Source organism: Aptenodytes patagonicus, chromosome 3 (assembly GCF_965638725.1).
Source record: "Aptenodytes patagonicus chromosome 3, bAptPat1.pri.cur, whole genome shotgun sequence".
Taxonomy (NCBI): Eukaryota; Metazoa; Chordata; class Aves; order Sphenisciformes; family Spheniscidae; genus Aptenodytes; species Aptenodytes patagonicus.
The window spans coordinates 59,737,521-59,757,732 of record NC_134951.1 but is presented as its reverse complement, the minus strand read 5'-3'; the positions used below and the strand labels follow the sequence as shown (position 1 = coordinate 59,757,732).

At 36.3% G+C, this 20,212-nt stretch overlaps 1 protein-coding gene across 2 annotated transcripts in view; it reads left to right on the top strand.

Moving 5' to 3' along the window:
- TBC1D32 (TBC1 domain family member 32) overlaps nucleotides 1-20,212 on the top strand; it is a 91,838-nt gene that overhangs the window by 52,862 nt on the left and 18,764 nt on the right. For both annotated transcript variants that reach the window (XM_076333497.1, XM_076333498.1), the window contains 2 exons: nucleotides 8,858-8,983; nucleotides 18,664-18,747. In XM_076333497.1, coding sequence (XP_076189612.1) covers nucleotides 8,858-8,983; nucleotides 18,664-18,747 — 210 coding nt within the window. The remainder of the gene's footprint in view (nucleotides 1-8,857; nucleotides 8,984-18,663; nucleotides 18,748-20,212) is intronic.

Sequence of the window (20,212 nt, the reverse complement as noted above, 5' to 3'; positions counted from 1 at the left end):
AGGCAATTTTTGTAAGACAAAATCAAATCACCGTAAAGTGGGTGCCCAGTTGTTTTAAATATGTCTTCAAGGAGGCAGGTAGTACTGGTCTTGGATTGGAAAAGCGTATTTTTTTGTATCCCACAGAACCTCTCTGTTCTCTTGTTCAGAGCAATTCTGTTGCTCATCATTAACAAGTGGGATAATGGAGTGGAGATTGTACTTGTCACTTTTGTGGATGACAACCGGCTAGGAAAGCTAGGGTAAAACTTTTTGACTAACAGTAAATTTGCTGAAATGAAGTTTCAAAGGTTTGCAAATGGGTCTGATGAAGCATTGAAATATTTTTATTTGAAATGGCATTTTGATATTGAAGGTAACTGAAGTAGGACTATATAACTGAAAAATGAACAGAACATTTAGTTTCATAGTCAAACAAAATATTTTGTGTTTGCTGTTTGAAAAAAAAGGAAAACAAAAACATTGAAAGTGTTCAATTTCAGTTCTCATTTTAAAAAAAAGAAGATTCTTCCACCAAACTGTGAATATCTGATTTGCCAGACTAATGCTTTCAGGACATGTAAGTTATTTTGAAAGAAAGTGTCCGAATAAATAGATCAAAAATGAAAAGAATGAAATTCATAAATTGCTATTTCCAGTGCTTGGGAAAAAAGAAATCAAGAGCATGAGTTAGAAGATGGGGAATATCTGAACTGTATTCTTCAGTACTACAGTATGGCAGGGATAGGAGTGCTCTTTCACAAGAGAGGTTAAAAATATGATTATGAGAAAAATCTGTGAGTTACATTTATACAAGACAGATGATCTTTGTCAGCTGAAGGTAGTGAGTCCGTGGGTGGAGTACCTGTAGCATGGGCACTGCAGCCTAAGGAAAATAGATACGTTTGAGGGATTCTAGAGCACAGCTATAGATCGTGACTTTGAAACGTGATATGCGAGTATAGATTGAAATAATTGGAACTGGCTGATGCTGAAAAGACAGAGGTTATGTAAGTCTCTTGGTATGTTAAAAGGAGTTATAAGGAGCGCAGATTGATTGATTGTTTTCTATGTCCCTGTGCAGAAAAAGGAATAGTTGGCTTACTTGGCAATACAGATTTGTTACAAATGAATTAAAAAAAAAATAAATCTAGTAGGATACATTTGGAAGCTGTGAAATGACATTGGAGGTTTTAAGACCATCTTCTTTGATGTTGTGAATATTCAGAATTCATCTTGTGTGTTACTTACACAACTTTCTCAGAGGTTTTAAAAACAGTTTAGACAAATACTTGTTACATTTTAATTCTGCTTCAGTGCAAGGGGATGGACAGGGTTCACACCGACTTCTGAATGGCAAGAGTTCTGCAGCCATGCAAACACTTGTACATCGTATGAGGGGGAATGCGTGACTGCTTTGTTATACCTGTCACCAGGGATCGAAGGCCAGCACAATGTTTCTGCGATTCCCTGAAGCTGTCTGCGTCCAGATTTCATGCTGCAGTGTTTCATTGTGTAACCTGTGCAGTATCATTCCTGTCCTCTTTTTGGGGTGTTTCTATTACGTGAATAATTAAGACTACTAGATTCTTAGCACTGTTAAAGGACATACAGTGTCTTTGGCTGAAAAGACTGTAACTGTAGGTTTTATTCTGTGTGTCTTGACCTCTTATTTACCTCCTCTCTTACTACCCAGGTGACATGGACACCTGAAGAGAAGCTTACCTTTTCTTTCTCCTTTGAAAATTGGTCCTGTGTCCATCACGTAATTGTGATGTCAGCTGTAAAAACATAACCTGAGTTGATTTTTTTTTTTTTTAAATATATCTATAGAACAGATAGTGGAGATGGCTGGGGGGGGGAAGGCTTTGCACTCAGATATGATACTGCTGTCTCTGAACATGTTTCTCTTCTGACCCTCCCTTTAGATGGAGTTGAAGGACAGATGCAATAACAGAACCTTTGTTTCCCAGGGGTGTGTCTTAACTAATGGAAGTTGCCTTTCTGAGTGCAAGCTGAAATTACTCACTGAATAATATTTTGGAACTAGTGTGGCTGTTGCTCACTGAAAAGATTATGTACTACTGAGGTCAGGGAACAGGAAGCTTCATTTCCACAGCCCTAGACCTCATGTAGCCTGCAAATCTATCTAGTGTAATGGAAACCATAGATAAATCTTAAAGTAGCATATGAGGGGTGGTCACTGAAAAGGACTTATTCACACTGAGTTTTCTATGAAGAAAACCCAAGAAATAGTTTTTTATTTCCTTCCCTTTTAAATTCTTTTGAAGGGCAGTGCTAAACATGCAGCACTGGCACCTTTTTGGTTGTTCAATTTGGAGGGGAAAGGGGGGAGGACTAATTAGCTGTAAGAAAAAGCAGAGCAGTGCTAACTCTGCACAGTGTCTGGAACGTGTTTCCCAGCACCAAGGCCTGAAGGCTGCATCTTAGAGAACTTTTTTTTTATACTCTTGCTGTTATTCTGTGCTGATGTAGTGCTCACAAACACTGTCAACTGGATATTTTGCCTTTCTGGATCGAAATGAAGCTATCGTAATTTATGCTGGTAAAATTAGTAACTACATTGGAGTAGTGGAGTAATTCCTCCATGTCGCAATGACACTTTGAATGGGTAGACTCATCCAAAAAGTATATTTGTATTTGAGGAAAATCTGTAGTGCATCAGTCTTTACAAATATCTGCCCTGGTTTTGTGGATGTTAGGCATTTGCCTGTACGGTATATGTGTTTGTAGGAAAGGATATATGGAAAAATAAACTTGCTGGGCTGTGTATTAATATGCATTATAATATAATTTCAGCCAGTATTTAGAGTTGGAAAACTATTGGATAGCAGTATATTAATGGTTCACTTCTGTCAAAGATAATTTGTAGTGAAGCTTCAAATGATTTATGTGGATCATTATTTACATGTGGAAATTAATTATGCCATTTCCACCTGTTTACACTGCAGCAAGATACCCTGTTGCTTTTCTTTTGTCTTAATTGTTCAATTATTATTTCAGTAAGATAATTTGAGGAAGACCTATTAAGTGTTTTTCAAAGAGTGATGTAGTCCTTTGTTATTCAGGATACAACTATTAAAAATAATGATTTTTTTACTTGTAATATTAACTACACTGTAGGTTATTAAATGTTAAACTTTTTAGAACTGTGTTAAGCTGTAATATTCACTCTTCTATTTGCACAGAAGATTTATTTTTCTTTTCTTCTCCTAGCTCTGCAGTTGTGACAGTTGGTGATGAGTGTGACTGAAGAATAGTGTCCGTAATTGTCCTGCAGTGACGCATTCACTGCTTAGCATTTCCATATACATAGGCACCCCATCGTTCATTAATCTTACTCTCTTCCTGACTCGCACAGTCCAGAATTGCTACCAAAAATCTTTTGTGATAATGTTCTTAAAGTCTTTTGATGTTTTATCTCAGCCACTGTTCTCCGAGTTCTTTGCTTTGTACTCTAACTTGAATGGGAACATGCTGCCATGTTTCTGTTTTGTGTGATGTTTTTTTTAATCAGATTTATTTTCAGCATGGTTTTTTGATATCTGCCTGAAACTAGCAGTTTCTCTTTTTTACGTTTTTTTAAACTTTCTCTGTCAAAGAAACAGCTATATTAGCTTTCCTGTTATCCCTTATAATTTCACATAAATGTCTTCATCACCTGCACTTCTTTTACTTGTCCTCCTTTTTATTTTTTGCTCAGTATTCATGTATGAGCCTGTTGTCTTCCACTTTTTTAAAAGTCCACTCGATGAAAGAGAAATAAGTGGACAGGTCTATCAGAAATGTACATGGGCTTTCCTAAAATATATATCCTTATATGGATTTCTTTTCATGTGATAGTCAAATATAATACAGTCAGGTTATTCATTATCTCTAAATCTAGATTTTGAGTAAGATACACATGGATTTACAGATCTTGGTTTCTTAGTCACAGAAAAACACTTTTATCACAAAATACAATCAGATGAGAAAGGGCTTGTGGCATTTCTGATGTTTTCTAAAACATTTATGAATTTTCCTAGGTCTTACCTGCTTTAGACACAAAAGCTAGCTGAAGAATTATTTGAAGAATTATAAAGCAGCATCTTTTAGGGAATGAGATCAGTTTATGCATGCAGAAAGTTATGGTGTGGTGGTTCAGATTTCATACATGCAGGTAACTGTAGGTTATTTACAGTGCCGTTCCAAAGCTTCATAAACTAGTAAACATGGGGGTTTTTTTGTTTTTTGTTTTTTTTTTACAAGGCTACACAAAGCAATCAGTGCTAGCACAAAGGAGGGGATGGGATGACAAAATATAACCACATATGAGGAAGAAGGCAGGACTGCAGCAGATTAATTAAATTGACATAAGCTTCTCTTTAGTCACACTGTTAGGGTATGATTTCTTGTTATGGTTGAGCATATTTAAAAGCTCACTATCATCAGAAGAGGAGGGTCTTACTCATTTCCTTCCTCGCTTTTTCTTTTCTTTCTATTGCTTTTATTTTTTTTTTCTTCCTCTGTTTCCTCACCTTCTGTCCTTCACCTCCTTCAGCAGCTCTGGCATTTCTTCCAGAAAAAAAATAATTCAGGTCATTAATCTAGGATAACTAGTGAACCCATTTAGTGACGTACCGGAAAAGAGAAGAAAGAAGAGCAGGACTTCTCTCTTTTGGCATTGGCATGTGTTTAGAACACCTCTAGCGATAGTGTGAAAGCCCACTCTCAATAATAAGCAATATGCATAGCCCAGGACTGTGTGGTAGTTGGAGTTCCAGCTACATGGTAATACTGTCGGGCAAGTTATAGTTGCCTACTAACTTGTGAAAGTGAACTGGCATTTATTTGGTATCATGAGTTTTTTGGAAACAATTTTCATTCAACGCCCCCCCCCCCAAGGTTCTCTTTTTTTGTACTGTCATGACCTGCTGGAGGAAGTGATAGTCCATGTTTAATGACAAGCTGTTAAGAGAAGTGAATGGTTTAGCTGGAAGAAAATAAGATACTGTGAGTTGCCACAATATGATACCAGTTACAGTATGTAATGGATATATTAAATATCTGGTTATGCTATAGTATCTTGGTTGCATGGATCTTAAGCTTGTTTCTCTGTCATATGAGTTTGAACATTCCTGTGAGCTCTCTGAGGATCCTAAGTCTTGTATCCTCCTTGACTAGGGGAAAAAAATCCATTGGTTATATAAAACGAGTTCTTGTTTTCAGTAGGTTGCTTGCCTGTCTATATTCTGATGACAGAAATGGAAATTAAGTGTTGATTTGGCAGTTGTGACAGGTAGGTAGTTCATATTTTACTGAGAGTATTTACTCTTGGATTTTGTCTCTTCTCTAGACTTTTTGCAGACTCGCATACACATATATATGTTAGTTATATTTGGTATATATTTGAAGTTGCTGAAGTTCCTTTTTTGTTAAAGACTACCTTCCCAGAGGAACCTTAAGGCAAATACAGTGGTCCATAGTCTTTAGCAAAATTTCACAAAAGACTCTAATATCGTAATCTTTATTTCCTTGTCCTATTGTTGGAGCATAAATTAACGTTGTAAAAGGTTATATGTTTAAACAGTACAATTTTGGATGCATTGACACTGCTAGATACTAGCATGTGCACATTTCAGTAATCACAAAATAAAGATTTAATTTTGTAAAACCTGCAGGAGAGGAAGAATATTAGAGAGACAAACTGTGCAAGGAAAAATAGGGGTCAAATCAAGAAGCCAGGAGGAGGCAGCAGAGATGGATGGGCCATGGTCTTGAAGTCCTACTTTCTTCAAATAGTTGGGGGAATTTTTTAGTAGTTTTATTTCTTTCAGAGGAATCAAAATTTCACCCTGGTCTCTGTTCGGTAAATTGACTGATAAATCTCAGCTTGTAGTCTCTGATCCTCATCTGCCAAACTGAATTACTACAGTCCTTTAGGAAGTAAAATAACTATTTAACTTGTAGAGGAGTGTTGCTTTGCAGTTCTAAGATTTTCTTCAACCTTCACCTGTTATAGAAATAGCAGAAAAGGGCAGGGAAAGAACTAGAAATCCTACTGATACTACTCTAAGGGTAAATCCTTCTTCACATTAAATTTTCATACCACGTAAGCTGTTCTAAGCATCAGTGCATGTTATTTGGAAAGATACTAACTGACAATTTAGTTATTTGAGGATGACAAAAGAATTTCATGTTAATTAATTTGGAATAACTATTAATTATAATAATGAAGTTACTATAATCAGCTTTTTTGGAAATAATATGTATCATATAATAAATTCCAGTGACAGGGGTACAATTTACTAATTATAAATCATTAAGGTCTTTACACCAGCTTAAAATAAATTATATGCAATATCGTAATTCTGTTGAAAATATTCTAATCATCTTAAAAGAATAAGTTAATTTGAAAATAGTATTTTGTTTGTGGAAACAATTAAGTTTTATTGGAAAACCATACTGAAATATTCTAAAGAAGTAAAAGTAACAGCAAGTATTCTAAGTAGCTGTAGACTGGCTCAAATCTATTGAATCTTTAATCAGAAGTCTCTTTTCATGACAGTATTCATTTCTATAGTGGTTTTTTTTTTCCCCACATGTAGAAACAGAAAAAAGGAGAGTTTGCAAGGTAGGATGAACCTTCATCACCTTAGTGAATAGTTAGTAGTAGTAGTATAGGCTACGATCCTTTCATAATGATGGCAACTGCATGGTCCCGTAGCAAAGGGATTGTGCACAGCTGGAGTGAGTGCATGTGCATTTACCTTATTAATGATACCACCTTTATTTTTTCCCCTGAAGTTGACCAGAAAATATTTCACAGCAGCATCAAGTACTCTGGGAACCAAGTTGCCTGAGGAGAGGCAGTCTAATTGATTGTTGTAGGGTCAGGATTTTCTGTTGGAAAACTGAGTTTGATCAGTTTTCTCTTACATAAAATTACTTTATAAAACGATTTGGCATTTGAACTTTAAATTTGTTCTGCCTTCAGAAAGATAAAATTTGAACAGCCAGCCCTTCCCAATATGTTAGCATTTTTTAACAAATCTTGCATATGGGAAGAAATTATTTCCCTTTAGATTTGCCGAAGCATATGTATGCATTCTTTTAATTGCTACCTTGCATATATTATTCAGTGTGCTGTGTCATCATGCGTCATGGTAGCTTGCTAATATTCATTGTTCAGTGTGAATTCCAAGATAGGCATTTTGGTTGCAGATGATGTTTGATTTAAAGAAAAAATTCTTAAGGCTTTAAGTACAGACATCATGTTGTTGAAAGCCAACTTAACATTTTGATGTATGATTACACATGCTGGTTCTGCATTTGTCGGTATGGTTCTTCTGTTTTCAAACCTCTGTGGGACTCAGCTAGTTGTGAAATTTACTGCCTCAGCCTGTGTTATTTTATTCTAGAAAATTGGTAAAGTATGTGTAATTTCCTCTATCTTAGTAGAAAATAGAGGAAAAAAAAAATCACTTTAGCCAAGAGAGAAGAGAACATGCTTACTGTCCTTTTGTCATTGCATCAATGGCAATTCTGATTTTGAAGGCATGTCTCCCTATCGTAAAGGGAGACTGTGTCTTTAGTAACAAGGTAAAAGTAACACTAAGGAGCAATCTTTGAAATTCTTTCTTTGCATTTAAAAGGAATCTTTCATAAAGATCTTTTTGTAAACTGTTCCGCAAATTTGTTTTATAAGCAAGCTGAACATATAATGAAAAACGTTATCTGATACATTTGTGCCTCATGTATAACAATTGTACCAAAAGACTGTGTTTTAATAGTGCTCAGCTAAAAAGTCAAGCATTTAGAAGTTAGAAAATGCCTGAATTATATTGTTGCAGCCTCTGACAGCACCAGCAAGGAGCCTGTGGCCCTGAGCTGAAGCATGTTGGGTGCACCTAGATTCTTCAGAAAACTCAATTTAAAATTCTAAGTTTCTCTAAGTATTAACGCAAAACTTGCCAGGTGACATTTCAGCGACAGCAAAAGTATCCTTTTAGTGTAACCTTTTGTCCCAATTTTAAGTCCTTGTGCTAAAGTTGTGCTGGAGGTTGTCAGCAAAGCTGCTATAAGAATTCTCATAGCATGGGCAGCCCAATGTATTTTCGCAAAATTTACTCGACAGGTATGCCTAGCAACCTGAAAGCATACACGTATATGCCATAATATCTGTCCATAGTAGAAGCATCTGAAGGAAACCTGCTAACAGAAAGAAGCAGACATTTCCTATGGAACACTTATGTTGTTGTCTTATCATGCTTCATTTCATGTTCTACAAAAGAGGGCGGCCACCTCACGGTTTTATTATTAAACCAATGATATTTGGTGGAGGATCTTTGCCTATCGTTTCTATTTTAGATTCTCAGAGTGGTGAAATTACATGGCAATAACAAACTACTTTCTTTAAAATGTCTTTCCAATTCTTACCATTTCAAGACAGGGGAGTAATAACTTCAAGGGAGTTATAAAATGTGCCTCAGTAATGTCTTAAATGTTCAAAACCCAGCAGTAAGTAGAAGGACTTTTTCTGTTGTGTATAAAGCAGAATGTCATCAGCTTTAGGACTGCTTCTCCATTTTAATTGTCATAGGATAAGGGATATTTATCTAGTCTTTTCTTCCTAAGGTATGAGGTCTGCCAAAAATACCAGGCAATGACAGGGCTCTCAGCTGCGTCTGACTTTCCTGTTCTTCTTTGAAATGGTTTCTAGTTTCTGAATGCATCTAGTTGTCTCTGTGGTACTCTGGAACTAATAGCTTCTTATTACTTACGTAGTAAGTTTAAAAGAAAGAAAAAAAAATAAAGGAAAAAAAAAATGAGCCAAGATTATCATTACAGAATAACACTTATTTTTCATGTCTTCTAGATAAAGATCTTGACAAGCTTTTATCACTCTTAAAAAGTCCGGAGAAGCAAACTGGGTGGACAGAAATTTGTAGAAAACAGTTCTGCAAAGTCATGAAAGCCAGACCGGATATCATCAGTGGAACAAGTGAGTATGACTTGCTGAGTTAAACAAAGCAAGCAAACAGAAGGCCACTAGTAAGCAACCATTCTTTAAAGTTTCATTGAGGATTACATTATCTATACAAGTAGTCAATAATTTTGTGTTGATTATGAAAACAATTTCAACGGGGTTTTCCTGAGAGGGCAAGGCTTATACCTCATGTCCTATTTTTCTCTTTATGGCCATCATCCCTTTGTGTTGGCTGTTTTCAGTGAAATTTGACACAGAAAGAGGGCTCAAATATAAGTCTTTGTTTCAGATCTCTAAAGGGTCCATTACTGAGATGCTGAGAAAATGGAAAAGAGAGCCTGAGAGAAAACAAACATTTCCCGGAGATCAGTGAATGACTTTCAGGCGGGTTGGGAAATTATATTAATGGCCAATTTCAGTAAAAATTTTCAGAATTAAGCCATACTAAACATCAAAGAACCCACTCATTCAGGTTTTTCTTGATTTTCACATGTATTTTCTAGTGAAGAGTGTGTTCATGCAGGAGCATTGGTATAGATCAGTTAAAACAACAAACCAGCCAAAACAAAAACAGCGATCACTGATACGACATAAATAATCAGAAATCAGATGTAATAATTTACTTTTAGTATCACGTAAACTTGTGTAGCAATAAAGAAGGTAGGTGTTTTCAGAAATTGCTGGCTTTCATTTCTGTAAGAATTCTGATTATGGTCAGATGGTCAGTACATAGTCTAACTTTTTGTTTACAGATGCCAAAGGTTTCCCTTCAAATTCCTTAGGTAAGCAATTAATACAACTGATAGTGAAGACAGATAAAATATCTTCTATATGGGATCAAAGTAACCCAGCATGTGTGTTTTACATGAGAGACCTGAATTTTATGATGAATTATATAGCAATATAAAAGTTATAGGGTGGTTTCAGAAGCCTTAAGGAAGTCATTTATATAGGAACTGATTTAATATTAAAATAGTTAATAAGAAATTTGTCATTTGTGTAATGTGGTTAAAGTCAATAATTATTGAATGTTTCTAAATTCTCAGAGCTTTCTGTTCTTAATGCTTGTTTGAAACAAGCTTGAGTCTATAGTCTTAGATGATTGTAAATTAGAGCTTTCACCTTCCATTTGGAAGAATGTGTGTGTGGACAGAATACATATGTATTTGTATATAATGCATATATGCACTTACAATGTACATTATATTGTACACATCCACAAATGCATGTATTCAGACAACTTTGTGAAACAGGTGAACAAATAGAGATACATAACCATTCAGAAACAACTGAATGTATTTTATATGCACTTCTGCTAGTATAAGAAAAATAAATTGAAGAGTAGCAACTAAAAAAACCCCTAGATTTTTCTAGCAAAATGGTATGTTTACTTTTCTTGCGTGACTCTGATCTAGTAGGTCAGTGAGGGGTTTTTTGGATGTTATATATTGTGAAGCTAAAATAATTTAGTCTTTGTAAAACCAATTTTTTTTGAATGCAGCATATTTTCTCGACTGATCTCTTCTTGGATTATATGAAATTTTTGTTGAAAATCGTTAGTCTGTCTTCCTGCATCTAAAATAAATTATTTGTTGAAAAAACATAGTTTTACAAAAAACAGAACATGCATTTAAAGTAGGTGGCTTACAAAGAAAAAGAAAAGTCTTTCCTTTTGTGCTTTATAGTTATCTACACACAACCTCAAAATCTGTGTAGGTTGTTTTCTGTAACTTTGTTGGAAGTACCAGAAGCTAGAATGAGGAATTATAGAGAGCCATTAAGATTTGTTAACCCAAAGCAAAAAATTATGCTTGCTTCTGAATAACTGTTTCCAGCTGAGATGTCAGCAAGGAAGTATCCATGGAATTGTTAAGCCTCACAGGGACTTCTGCAAGTGCTTTCACAAACCACACAAAAAATAAAGTATGAAAATAGAAACAGAATAGCATAATGAAACACTAAACAAATAAATAAAAACACCCTGCAAAAGAATAGTAATATTATAAACTAAGTGTAAGTACTGGTAATTTAAGGTGGATGCAAAACTGTTCAAATGATGCATATCTGCTTGGACATATTTCAGAAGCAGCAGAATACCTGCTAGCTGTGTGGTTTGAGACAACATCATGTTAATTGAAACTATTTTATGAGAGACAGCTGTGCTGCTATGTATCTTTTGCAGCATGTGAAGCTCTCCCAAATTTCAGAGGACTGAGAAGCTTCAGTCCAGATCGCAAGAAATCAAGACTTTCTCTTTAGTTACAGATAGGGCAAACTCCAAGGATTACAGAACAAAGACGCATACTTATGCTTCCTGTACTGGGCCCTTTCTAAGGGAGACTAACATTAACAGCAGTTGAAACAGAACATAATCAGCAAAGACGACACTGGATTCAATGACTGTATAGTGTAGAGTGTATTGATTTTTAAAATATTTTGTGATCTGGTGTCAGGATTACCAGATGCTGAATCTATAGAACCTGCTTGAACTCCATCAGAAAATTCTTGAGCAAACTGTATCATATCAATATCTCTAATTCACTCTTCTGGTGTTGAGTACCACCACATTGACTTGGTCAATGTTTTTGTGCTAAATGCTATGGTATCACATTACTTTTGGAAATGTCCATCTTCATCCCCAGATTGGCATTTTCTCTACTAAAGCATCACCTCTGACTGTAGCTTTTAAATCATTTCTGTGGTCAAACATCAAGATCCAGTTTTGAATGGCTTTACTGAACCACTAAAAGGAGATACAAACCTTCATAGAATCATAGAATCATAGAATCATTGAGGTTGGAAAAGACCTCTAAGATCATCGAGTCCAACCGGCAACCCAACACCACCATGTCCACTAAACCATGTCCCTAAGTGCCTCATCTACTCGTCTTTTAAATACCTCCAGGGATGGGGACTCCACCACTTCCCTGGGCAGCCTCTTCCAATGTTTCACCACTCTTTCAGTAAAGAAATTTTTCCTTACATCCAATCTAAACCTCCCCTGGCGCAACTTGAGGCCATTTCCTTTCGTCCTATCGCTAGTTACTTGGGAAAAGAGACCGACACCCACCTCGCTACAACCTCCTTTCAGGTAGTTGTAGAGAGCGATGAGGTCTCCCCTCAGCCTCCTGTTCTCCAGGCTAAACAACCCCAGTTCCCTCAGCTGCTCCTCATAAGACTTGTTCTCCAGACCCCTCACCAGCCTCGTTGCCCTTCTCTGGACACGCTCCAGCACCTCAACGTCCTTCTTGTAGTGAGGGGCCCAAAACTGAACACAGTATTCGAGGTGCGGCCTCACCAGGGCCGAGTACAGGGGCAGCATCACTTCCCTACTCCTGCTGGCCACACTATTTCTGATACAGGCCAGGATGCCATTGGCCTTCTTGGCCACCTGGGCACACTGCCGGCTCATGTTCAGCCGGCTGTCGACCAGCACCCCCAGGTCCTTCTCTGCTGGGCAGCTTTCCAGCCACTCTTCCCCAAGCCTGTAGCGCTGCATGGGGTTGTTGTGGCCGAAGTGCAGGACCCGGCACTTGGCCTTGTTGAACCTCATACAGTTGGCCTGGGCCCATCGATCCAGCCTGTCCAGGTCCCTCTGCAGAGCCTTCCTACCCTCGAGCAGATCAACGCTCCTCAGGCTTGTATGTCTTTTAGTGTGGCAGGACTGAAAGTGTGGGATTTTTCTTGGTCATCTAAAACAAATCATATTGTAGACAACCAGCTTCTACATTCTATTGCTCTAAGCACAATAAGCTAAGACAAAGGCATTCTTCTAGTCATTCCTTCTATAAAGGTGCCACAGAATTTTGGATGCTAGGGATATAGCTCCTTGTTGTTGAGTGTCTTTGCATATGTCTTTGCGTCACTTTGATCAGCTAGAGAACCACGGATAGAGCCCTTGGTCAGGTTAAGTCTTGGCCTCTTTTGGATTACTCTTTGCAATGCTTGTGGCCTCCCTGAAGCATCTTTAGTACATCTAGATAAGAGCTTTCTGTGTGTTGGCATCTAGGCTTTGGCAGGAAGAGAAACAGGCAAATCAACTCCTCTGAGAAATAGCTTAGGTTTATGTAGAAAATTATTGGGCTTTGTTGATCTAGGCTTAGTATATTGCATGTTGAAATCATGCACATGAATGAGAGGTATTTTTTTTGAACCAGTGATCTTGGCTTGACTGTTTCATCCATGCCTTTTTCCGTTGTTTCCTCCTTCTCATCCTTCAGGTTTTGCAGAAGGCATTTCTGTTGTTTTCAGACCCAGCAACTCCTTTTTTATCTGTTCCTAGTTAGTGTTGTGTCAGCAGCTGATCTCTTTCCTGTCTGGGCAGATTCAATGCCTTTAATCCTCTCCTCTTTTAGGAGACTTTAAACTCTAAGTAACAGAAATTGAGGGTGTTGCAGAGATCATATAATCATATGCTAACATTCTTCCCTTCATAATTGAGAGGTAATCAGTCCCCAAATCCTAATCGTTCTCTTCAAGCTTTATATCCATCTGTGGATATGGATAGGAGTAGTAAACTCAGCTAAAGCGACTTGTTCCATGGAGTCATTCAGAGTTTCCATGGCATATCTCTCTCAGGAATCTGCACTTAGATTACCAATATTCTTTCGGGCCTATTAATTTACCTCCAAAATGTTCTCTCTTAAACAAACAAACAAATACATGTGGGAGACATATTTCTTTTTTAAGGTAATTTTCATCTTCAGGCAGTTACTCTTTTTGTCTCAGCAACTATTGATGACTTCAAAGATATGAAAAACATCGCAGCTCTTGAAATTGCTCATGAGATCTTACTGGAAAACACAGGATTTTTCTTCATTTTTTACAAGCGGAATGGTTGATGAAAGCACAACGGTTATGATCAACAGAGTGTTCTGCGATCTATTAGTGCTTTGTGAGCTCTGCATCATCTGAGGTAGCTCTGTCAAAACATGCTGACGAAAAATACTACGATCCTTTGAGGCAACGTCATTGTGACGTTTGGGTGCTACAGCCTTTAGCAATTGCTGCAAAAAGTTGAAAGTAATTGCAGAACTTTCCCCATGGGATGAAGAACCAAAAAGATGGCTATTTTCAGTAGGTATGACTGTTGTGTGTGGTTGTGGGTTTTTTTTATTCAGGACACCAAAATGCTAAACTTTGGCAGTTTATCAAAATAGCCTAATAAGGCATTGTAAATGTATCTTATATCAAGGTATACATTACAGCTACTAGAATCTCAACAAGGAGGGTATCTCAGTTGTCACCACTCTGCTTGTATACAGAAGTATAGATAATAGGGACTTTAGTTTTTATTGAAAAGGCTCTTCTGGATTCAAAGACAATGAAATACTACATTTTTAGAGCTGTTACTGGCATGTTGTTCCTTCTTTTAAGGAGAAAATTATTTAAATTTCAGTCTCCATTAGGTCCAGCTAAAGAAGGTTTGACTAACTTTAGTCTTGCGTAGTAGTCTTCCATAGGCTCTCTTGTTAAGTGTGTGAGAGAGAATTCTCTAGGCTGTGATTTCAGAAAGACAAATCAGGGTAACTGCGTTAGATTTCCATTCTGAATTGATCCTCAGAGGAGCCTATTCTTCTCTGCAAGAAGAACATAGATTCTCTAAGCTCAATTTGATCTTTTTAAATGTGGACCAAATCTTCTGCCTCAAAGATCACTCAATTAGATCTAGATTCTGCATGTGGTCTGCTCTCATTTTTTAGTATGACCAATTTAAAAATACTTCATTTGCGAAAGAGGTTTTTAGAATAATACAAAAAAGATGTTTACCTTTTTATGTCCTTACTTAATTTTTTGAGGAGGCTTGTTTCAGAACTAGAGTGGAACAGTGGGTCTTTTGTGTTACGCAGGAAGAACAATTGCAGATCAAAACTTTTAATCTATCCCCCAAACCAGTTTGCAGCAACTTCCAAAGGAATATCCTGTAAGCAGTGTGAGTGCATGAGAACGTGCATGCATGTGTGTGAAGATTAGGACATTTGATTAGGGTTTGAAAGGCATTAATAAAGAAGATACTTGTATATTGGTATAAATAAGTAACCTTCATCTCTAATGGAAGCACTGTCCAATTTTTATTATCTTGTTTTTTTCTTTTCAAAGAAAATGCAGGTTGTTCCTTTGCCATTTCAATGTACAATAATTGAAAGTCTCTCCCAGTATCTTAGGAATTCAAAAAAGTCCTCCTTATTGTTGCCATTAAGAAGGGAATTGCCAACTGTGTTTTTCATAGATTATTAAACTGAAATATGGTTGATGAAGTTGAAAATTTTTGACACTACTCTTACAAAGAAGTCGGCTGTCCCACGTTTTCACTCTTGAATTTTTAACCTCTAACACAAGGCAAGTAGGACTACTCTTAAGAAAGTTCTTTTTCTTTTAAACTCCTCTGAAGCATCTGTGAGTTGGTATAGAATATGATCCAGTAACACTAGTTATATTAGAGGATCTAAAAAAATCTGATGCTTTTCACCGTTTTTGACCTTTTCGACTTAAACCTTTCAGAGTAGGAATTAGATAACCTCTCATGGTGGTTACCTATTAAAACAGTTTTAATCACATGAATTTTTTTAATCAGTGTTCTTATGCAGTTTAGAAGCCATTTCAATTACTTTCCTTTTGTACATTAGTTCTTCAAGGAAAAAACCCCAAAAAGTCCTGCAGGAATTCAGCTGTTTTATGAGCATACCGCAATCGTTTAGGGAATTTTAAAACCCTTTCATTTACTTTGTATATGTTTACACACTCCTAAATTAAAATTCTCTTTATTTTGGATGTGTGGATTAAATTTGCATGAGGTAATTGCCAGTCTCTTAAAAACTTCAATGTTAATACAGCCAAGCTACCATTATTTAAGAAAATCAACATTTTCACTGAGTTGGTAGGCCACAACACTAATCTCTATCTCTGAACATAACCTCTGCATGAGAATGTGGGCTTTCGCAACAATACCGGCTGTGCTATGCAATGAAATTTCCTAAATTTCTTTTGTCCACTTTTCCAGTTAAAGGAAAAATCACTGAGCCAGTTTCCACTTTTATAAAGATTTTCAGGGAGTGTCCACATGGCAGCTAAATGATTTAGTATTAAAAGACAAAATTTAAAATAACTACTTGTCATTTCACATGGACATTCTTTTGGAAGAGACAACATCCTGTGAAAACCCTCTATTTGTGTATTAACCAAATTTGTGTTGATAAACTCTTATGTATGTCTTCCTCTCTCAAACTTGATTAAAAACTTTCAAAGATCCTGATAGGCACTTAGATAAATACTTTCAAATGGTGGAAATCAATTTAGTGCTTGAGTTTCAAAAAATTGCTTAGCAGTTGAGCTGTCATTTCTCCCATTAACTCAAGCACTGAACTGAAATATTCGACTGCTAGATCAAGCATGTGGATGCCTTCCAACAAAAAGGAAAGAAATGTACAATGTTCTGACTTGGTTTTAAATTTTCTGAATTATGTGGTATTTTAGTCTTTTTAACATAGTTCCTGTTTGTTATTACAGCATGGCATATTTCAGTAATCACAATATTAATAATAGTAGTCATACAGTAAACATCTAGCTAGTAACAAATTTTAAGTTTAATTTCTGCTTTTTGCTATCTACAGCTCCAGGTATAGACACCTTTTCTCATTTTACACAAATATTTCTTATATTGTTTGTGGACCAAATTCCACTAAGCATATTAGAGAAGATTAGTGAGATTGTTTATTCTGTTTATTCTCACAAAATGAATAAACTGTTACTCTTCTATAAAATAAATTGCTTTTTGCTAGCCCCATGTGGTTTATTAACCATGATTAAAAATAGCTGTATTATGTTTAATTAGCAGTTTCTTCTCTCCATAAAAATGCATAAGAATATAAATTACACATGTAATTTTTTTGTTTTGATTTAGTAGTCCTTTGCAATATAAAATTAATTTTGTTACTGTTAGAGTTGGCTACTCTAACTGTAAATCCATGTTTAGCTGTTGTAGTGAAACTTCTTTTCCCTTTTGCCCTACCCATCAACATAGTATTACCAAAACTCAACCTTTTAAAAACTTCTTCTGGACTCATTCAGTGTAAATGAATTTCTGTAAATGTTCTAGACAACTAATCAAGAAAAAAAAAAAATCATTATGTAATGTCAGTATATTAGCTTAAAAGGTTGGAAGAAGAGTTAATTGTCTTTATGGTATCTTTTTCTTCATTATTTTTCTGGCATAACAAGCACCAGACTGTGGGTGGAGGTTCTGACTTCCTCCTCCTCCTCACGCACGAAAGAGCTTGCACTGCCGTCTCCTGTGTTAGTTTTCCTGTCAGCAAGGCCGGTTCAAGAGTTTTCTAGCTTTCTCCATTGCCACCTCCACCACAGATGATTATGCCTTACTTGTGCTGCTACAACTGTTCGTACAGCTACCCGCGAAAGTGGTGGAGTGGAATTATTTGGTCTAAAACCAGCAAAACCACCTGTGGGTGCATGGAGTTCTGTGCAGGAATGGGGGACCAGGGCCTGAAGCTTTAGTGTTATTAAATCGAGGTGCTGCCAAGGAAATGGTAACATGCAGCCTTAAAACAGGAAATCCCATGGGTAGCAGCACTTGTTACTCTCTAAATACAATCCCTTGCTTTGTGTTATTGTGAAAAGAAGGTTATATCACTGTTCTTTAAATCCTGTTTATCATGACAACAGCAGCTGTTTTGGGATAGCATTTACTTCTAAAAAATGTTCATTGTTGCTATCTTAAATTCTTAATATGGCTCATCTCAATATGGGCTTACTCTGTGCAGCATGCGTAAAGGCTTCCTTGTATCCTTTGTTTAAACCTGTAAGGTGGCAGTGTGCTCAGTTGCAGTAGCCTCAAACTTGCAGAATTGAGGAATCGGTAACAGTTTTTGCTAACGATTTGTCATTGAGAGTTCTCGCTAACTTCCTGGCTAACATCCTGTTAAGGTGGGAGATACAATTCTCTACATAGTGACCAGATGTCAGCATCTGATTTATCTGTGCAGTGTCTGCAGACTCAAAGTTCCGTGGCAAGAACTGAATAAGAACATTATGGTCATCATAAAATACAGAATTTCCCAAAGGAAATGCTCCTAATCATAAAATACAGAATTTCCCAAAGGAAATGGTTCTATTGCTTAATTTAAAGTGAATAATTTTTATCTTGTGATGGCATAGGTGGTTTTATATCCTTTTTTTTTTTTTTTTGAAACAGCACTTAAAACTTCATTTACTTTTGTTAGCATCATTTTGGGTGGTGTGGGTTTTTTGTTGTGTGTGGGTTGTTGGTTTTTGTTTTGTTTTGTTTTTTGTTTTTTTTTTTTTTTTTCTTTCCTGTCTACATACACAGACAAATGTGGTAAGGTATTGTAGTTTAATGGTAGTTAATTTTCATTTCATATTGAAACCATGTAACGAATTCTGAAGTAATCCTTGGAGGATATAAAGATAATACGGGATTCTCTTTCCGTTTACACTGAATCTATTCTCAGTAAAGCTATTAAAATTTAATTTAAGTTAGGAATGGTGTTAGGAATGCAAAAGCGCAATGCACGCTTTGAATTGTTCCCCCATAAAACCATGAATAAACGTGCAGGAATTCAAATAGCTTTAGTTTCTCACATATTGTCATTTTGTTAGGTAATGTAGTTCCACATTTTATTATTGCCTCTAATGTTTTAATGGCTTTTTACTTTTTGCAGTTTTGGCAGAATTAATGGAAAAGTTCGTGTCACATCTTTCTGAAAGCCGATTGGATTGTTACTTCAGCACAGGAAACTATAAAGGTCAGTTTCCTAATAATTTATTGCCATGCAGCCTCCTCATATTTAAATTACTTTCCTTTTGAATGTATCTGTAGCATTTTGGGGGTTGTTTAAAATGTTCTTTAACAGCTCAGAAATTCATTACTTAACTGGTGGGAAATACCTCACTTTGGAGCAAAAGATGATGTGCTTGAGTAAACAGTACAGATAATTATTAGTGATGGACTTTCACCTTTCTGTACGTGTAATGGAAAGATGGAGATGCAGAACAGGTGAGGGTATGATTCAAAGTATTTGTTGACACCTATTATAGAATGATTTGCAAAGGTGGTGGCATGAACATTTAAGATGGTGTAAGCAATCTGGCTCACCATCTGAAAGCCCCATAATATATAATCAACGCAAAGGTATGCAATTTATATTGCATTAAAGGATATGTATTAAAGAACTGCTATTGTTGGCAGAGTAATCTGAGTGTTATTTTTATACAGATGTCATGCTTACAGCCAAGAATAAAGGATGAATGATAAAGTTAATTTATTCTGAGTGTAAAGTAATACATTTTAATATTTTGAAGCACTTGCAAAATTAGAAGATTTAGAAGCATTGTTAATATCTGCCGGAAAATGCACTTTCATTCTTTACTATCTGTCTAGGACTTTTCTCAGGTTGTAGTTCACTCATTTAGAGCACTTATTATGCCACTAACTCTGGAGAACCAAGCCTGCTTTGGGGAGAGTCTGTTATTTATATTGATACTTTATTCTCACACCCATAGGATGCAAATATAGTGTCCTTGGAGACTTCAGACTTGCCTTTGAAGTTTCAAAGCATAAAACCCCTTTAGTAATTTTGAGGACCTCTTTCTTTTATGTAGTGGCCTTTACCTTCTGAAAGCTTGCTAATGGAATACTCTTAATTTTATTTGAGAATCTCTCTCTTTGCTTAACGAACAGTTGCTGAAGTGACAGTTCTTTCTGTCACTATTTTATTTTTCCTTAAAAGATCCCTAAAGGGTTTTTTGTTGTCCTGCATTAGTTTGTCATTTACTTTTCAACTTCTCAGGAGGCATAATGAGCAATAAAAATCTTTTCATGGACTCCTAAGACTTGCTATTTACATATTTCTGACACTTCCCAATTCAAGTTAGGATTTTGATGGTTCCTTTAAAAGCCCACATAATGCCTTTATGATGTAAATGATTTATTTGACAACTAGACTGCCCCTCTTGCTCCTCTCTGTACATCCCTCTTTTTAGGTTGCAGTTCCAAGTATCACACATTCTCCAATGATATGGGAGGCCCAGGTGTAGTTTTCTTTTCTGTCTTGGGGAATGCCTATCTCGCATTTCTTTGGAGAACAGTATAGCCCGCAGACCTAACTTTTCAAGGTTATCTTAGTGTTTTCTGTTAGAAAAACAGGAAAACCCCCTTGGTCTGAATAAGGCAAAAACTAACTAGTGGAGGAACAGACATCTAACTGTGCA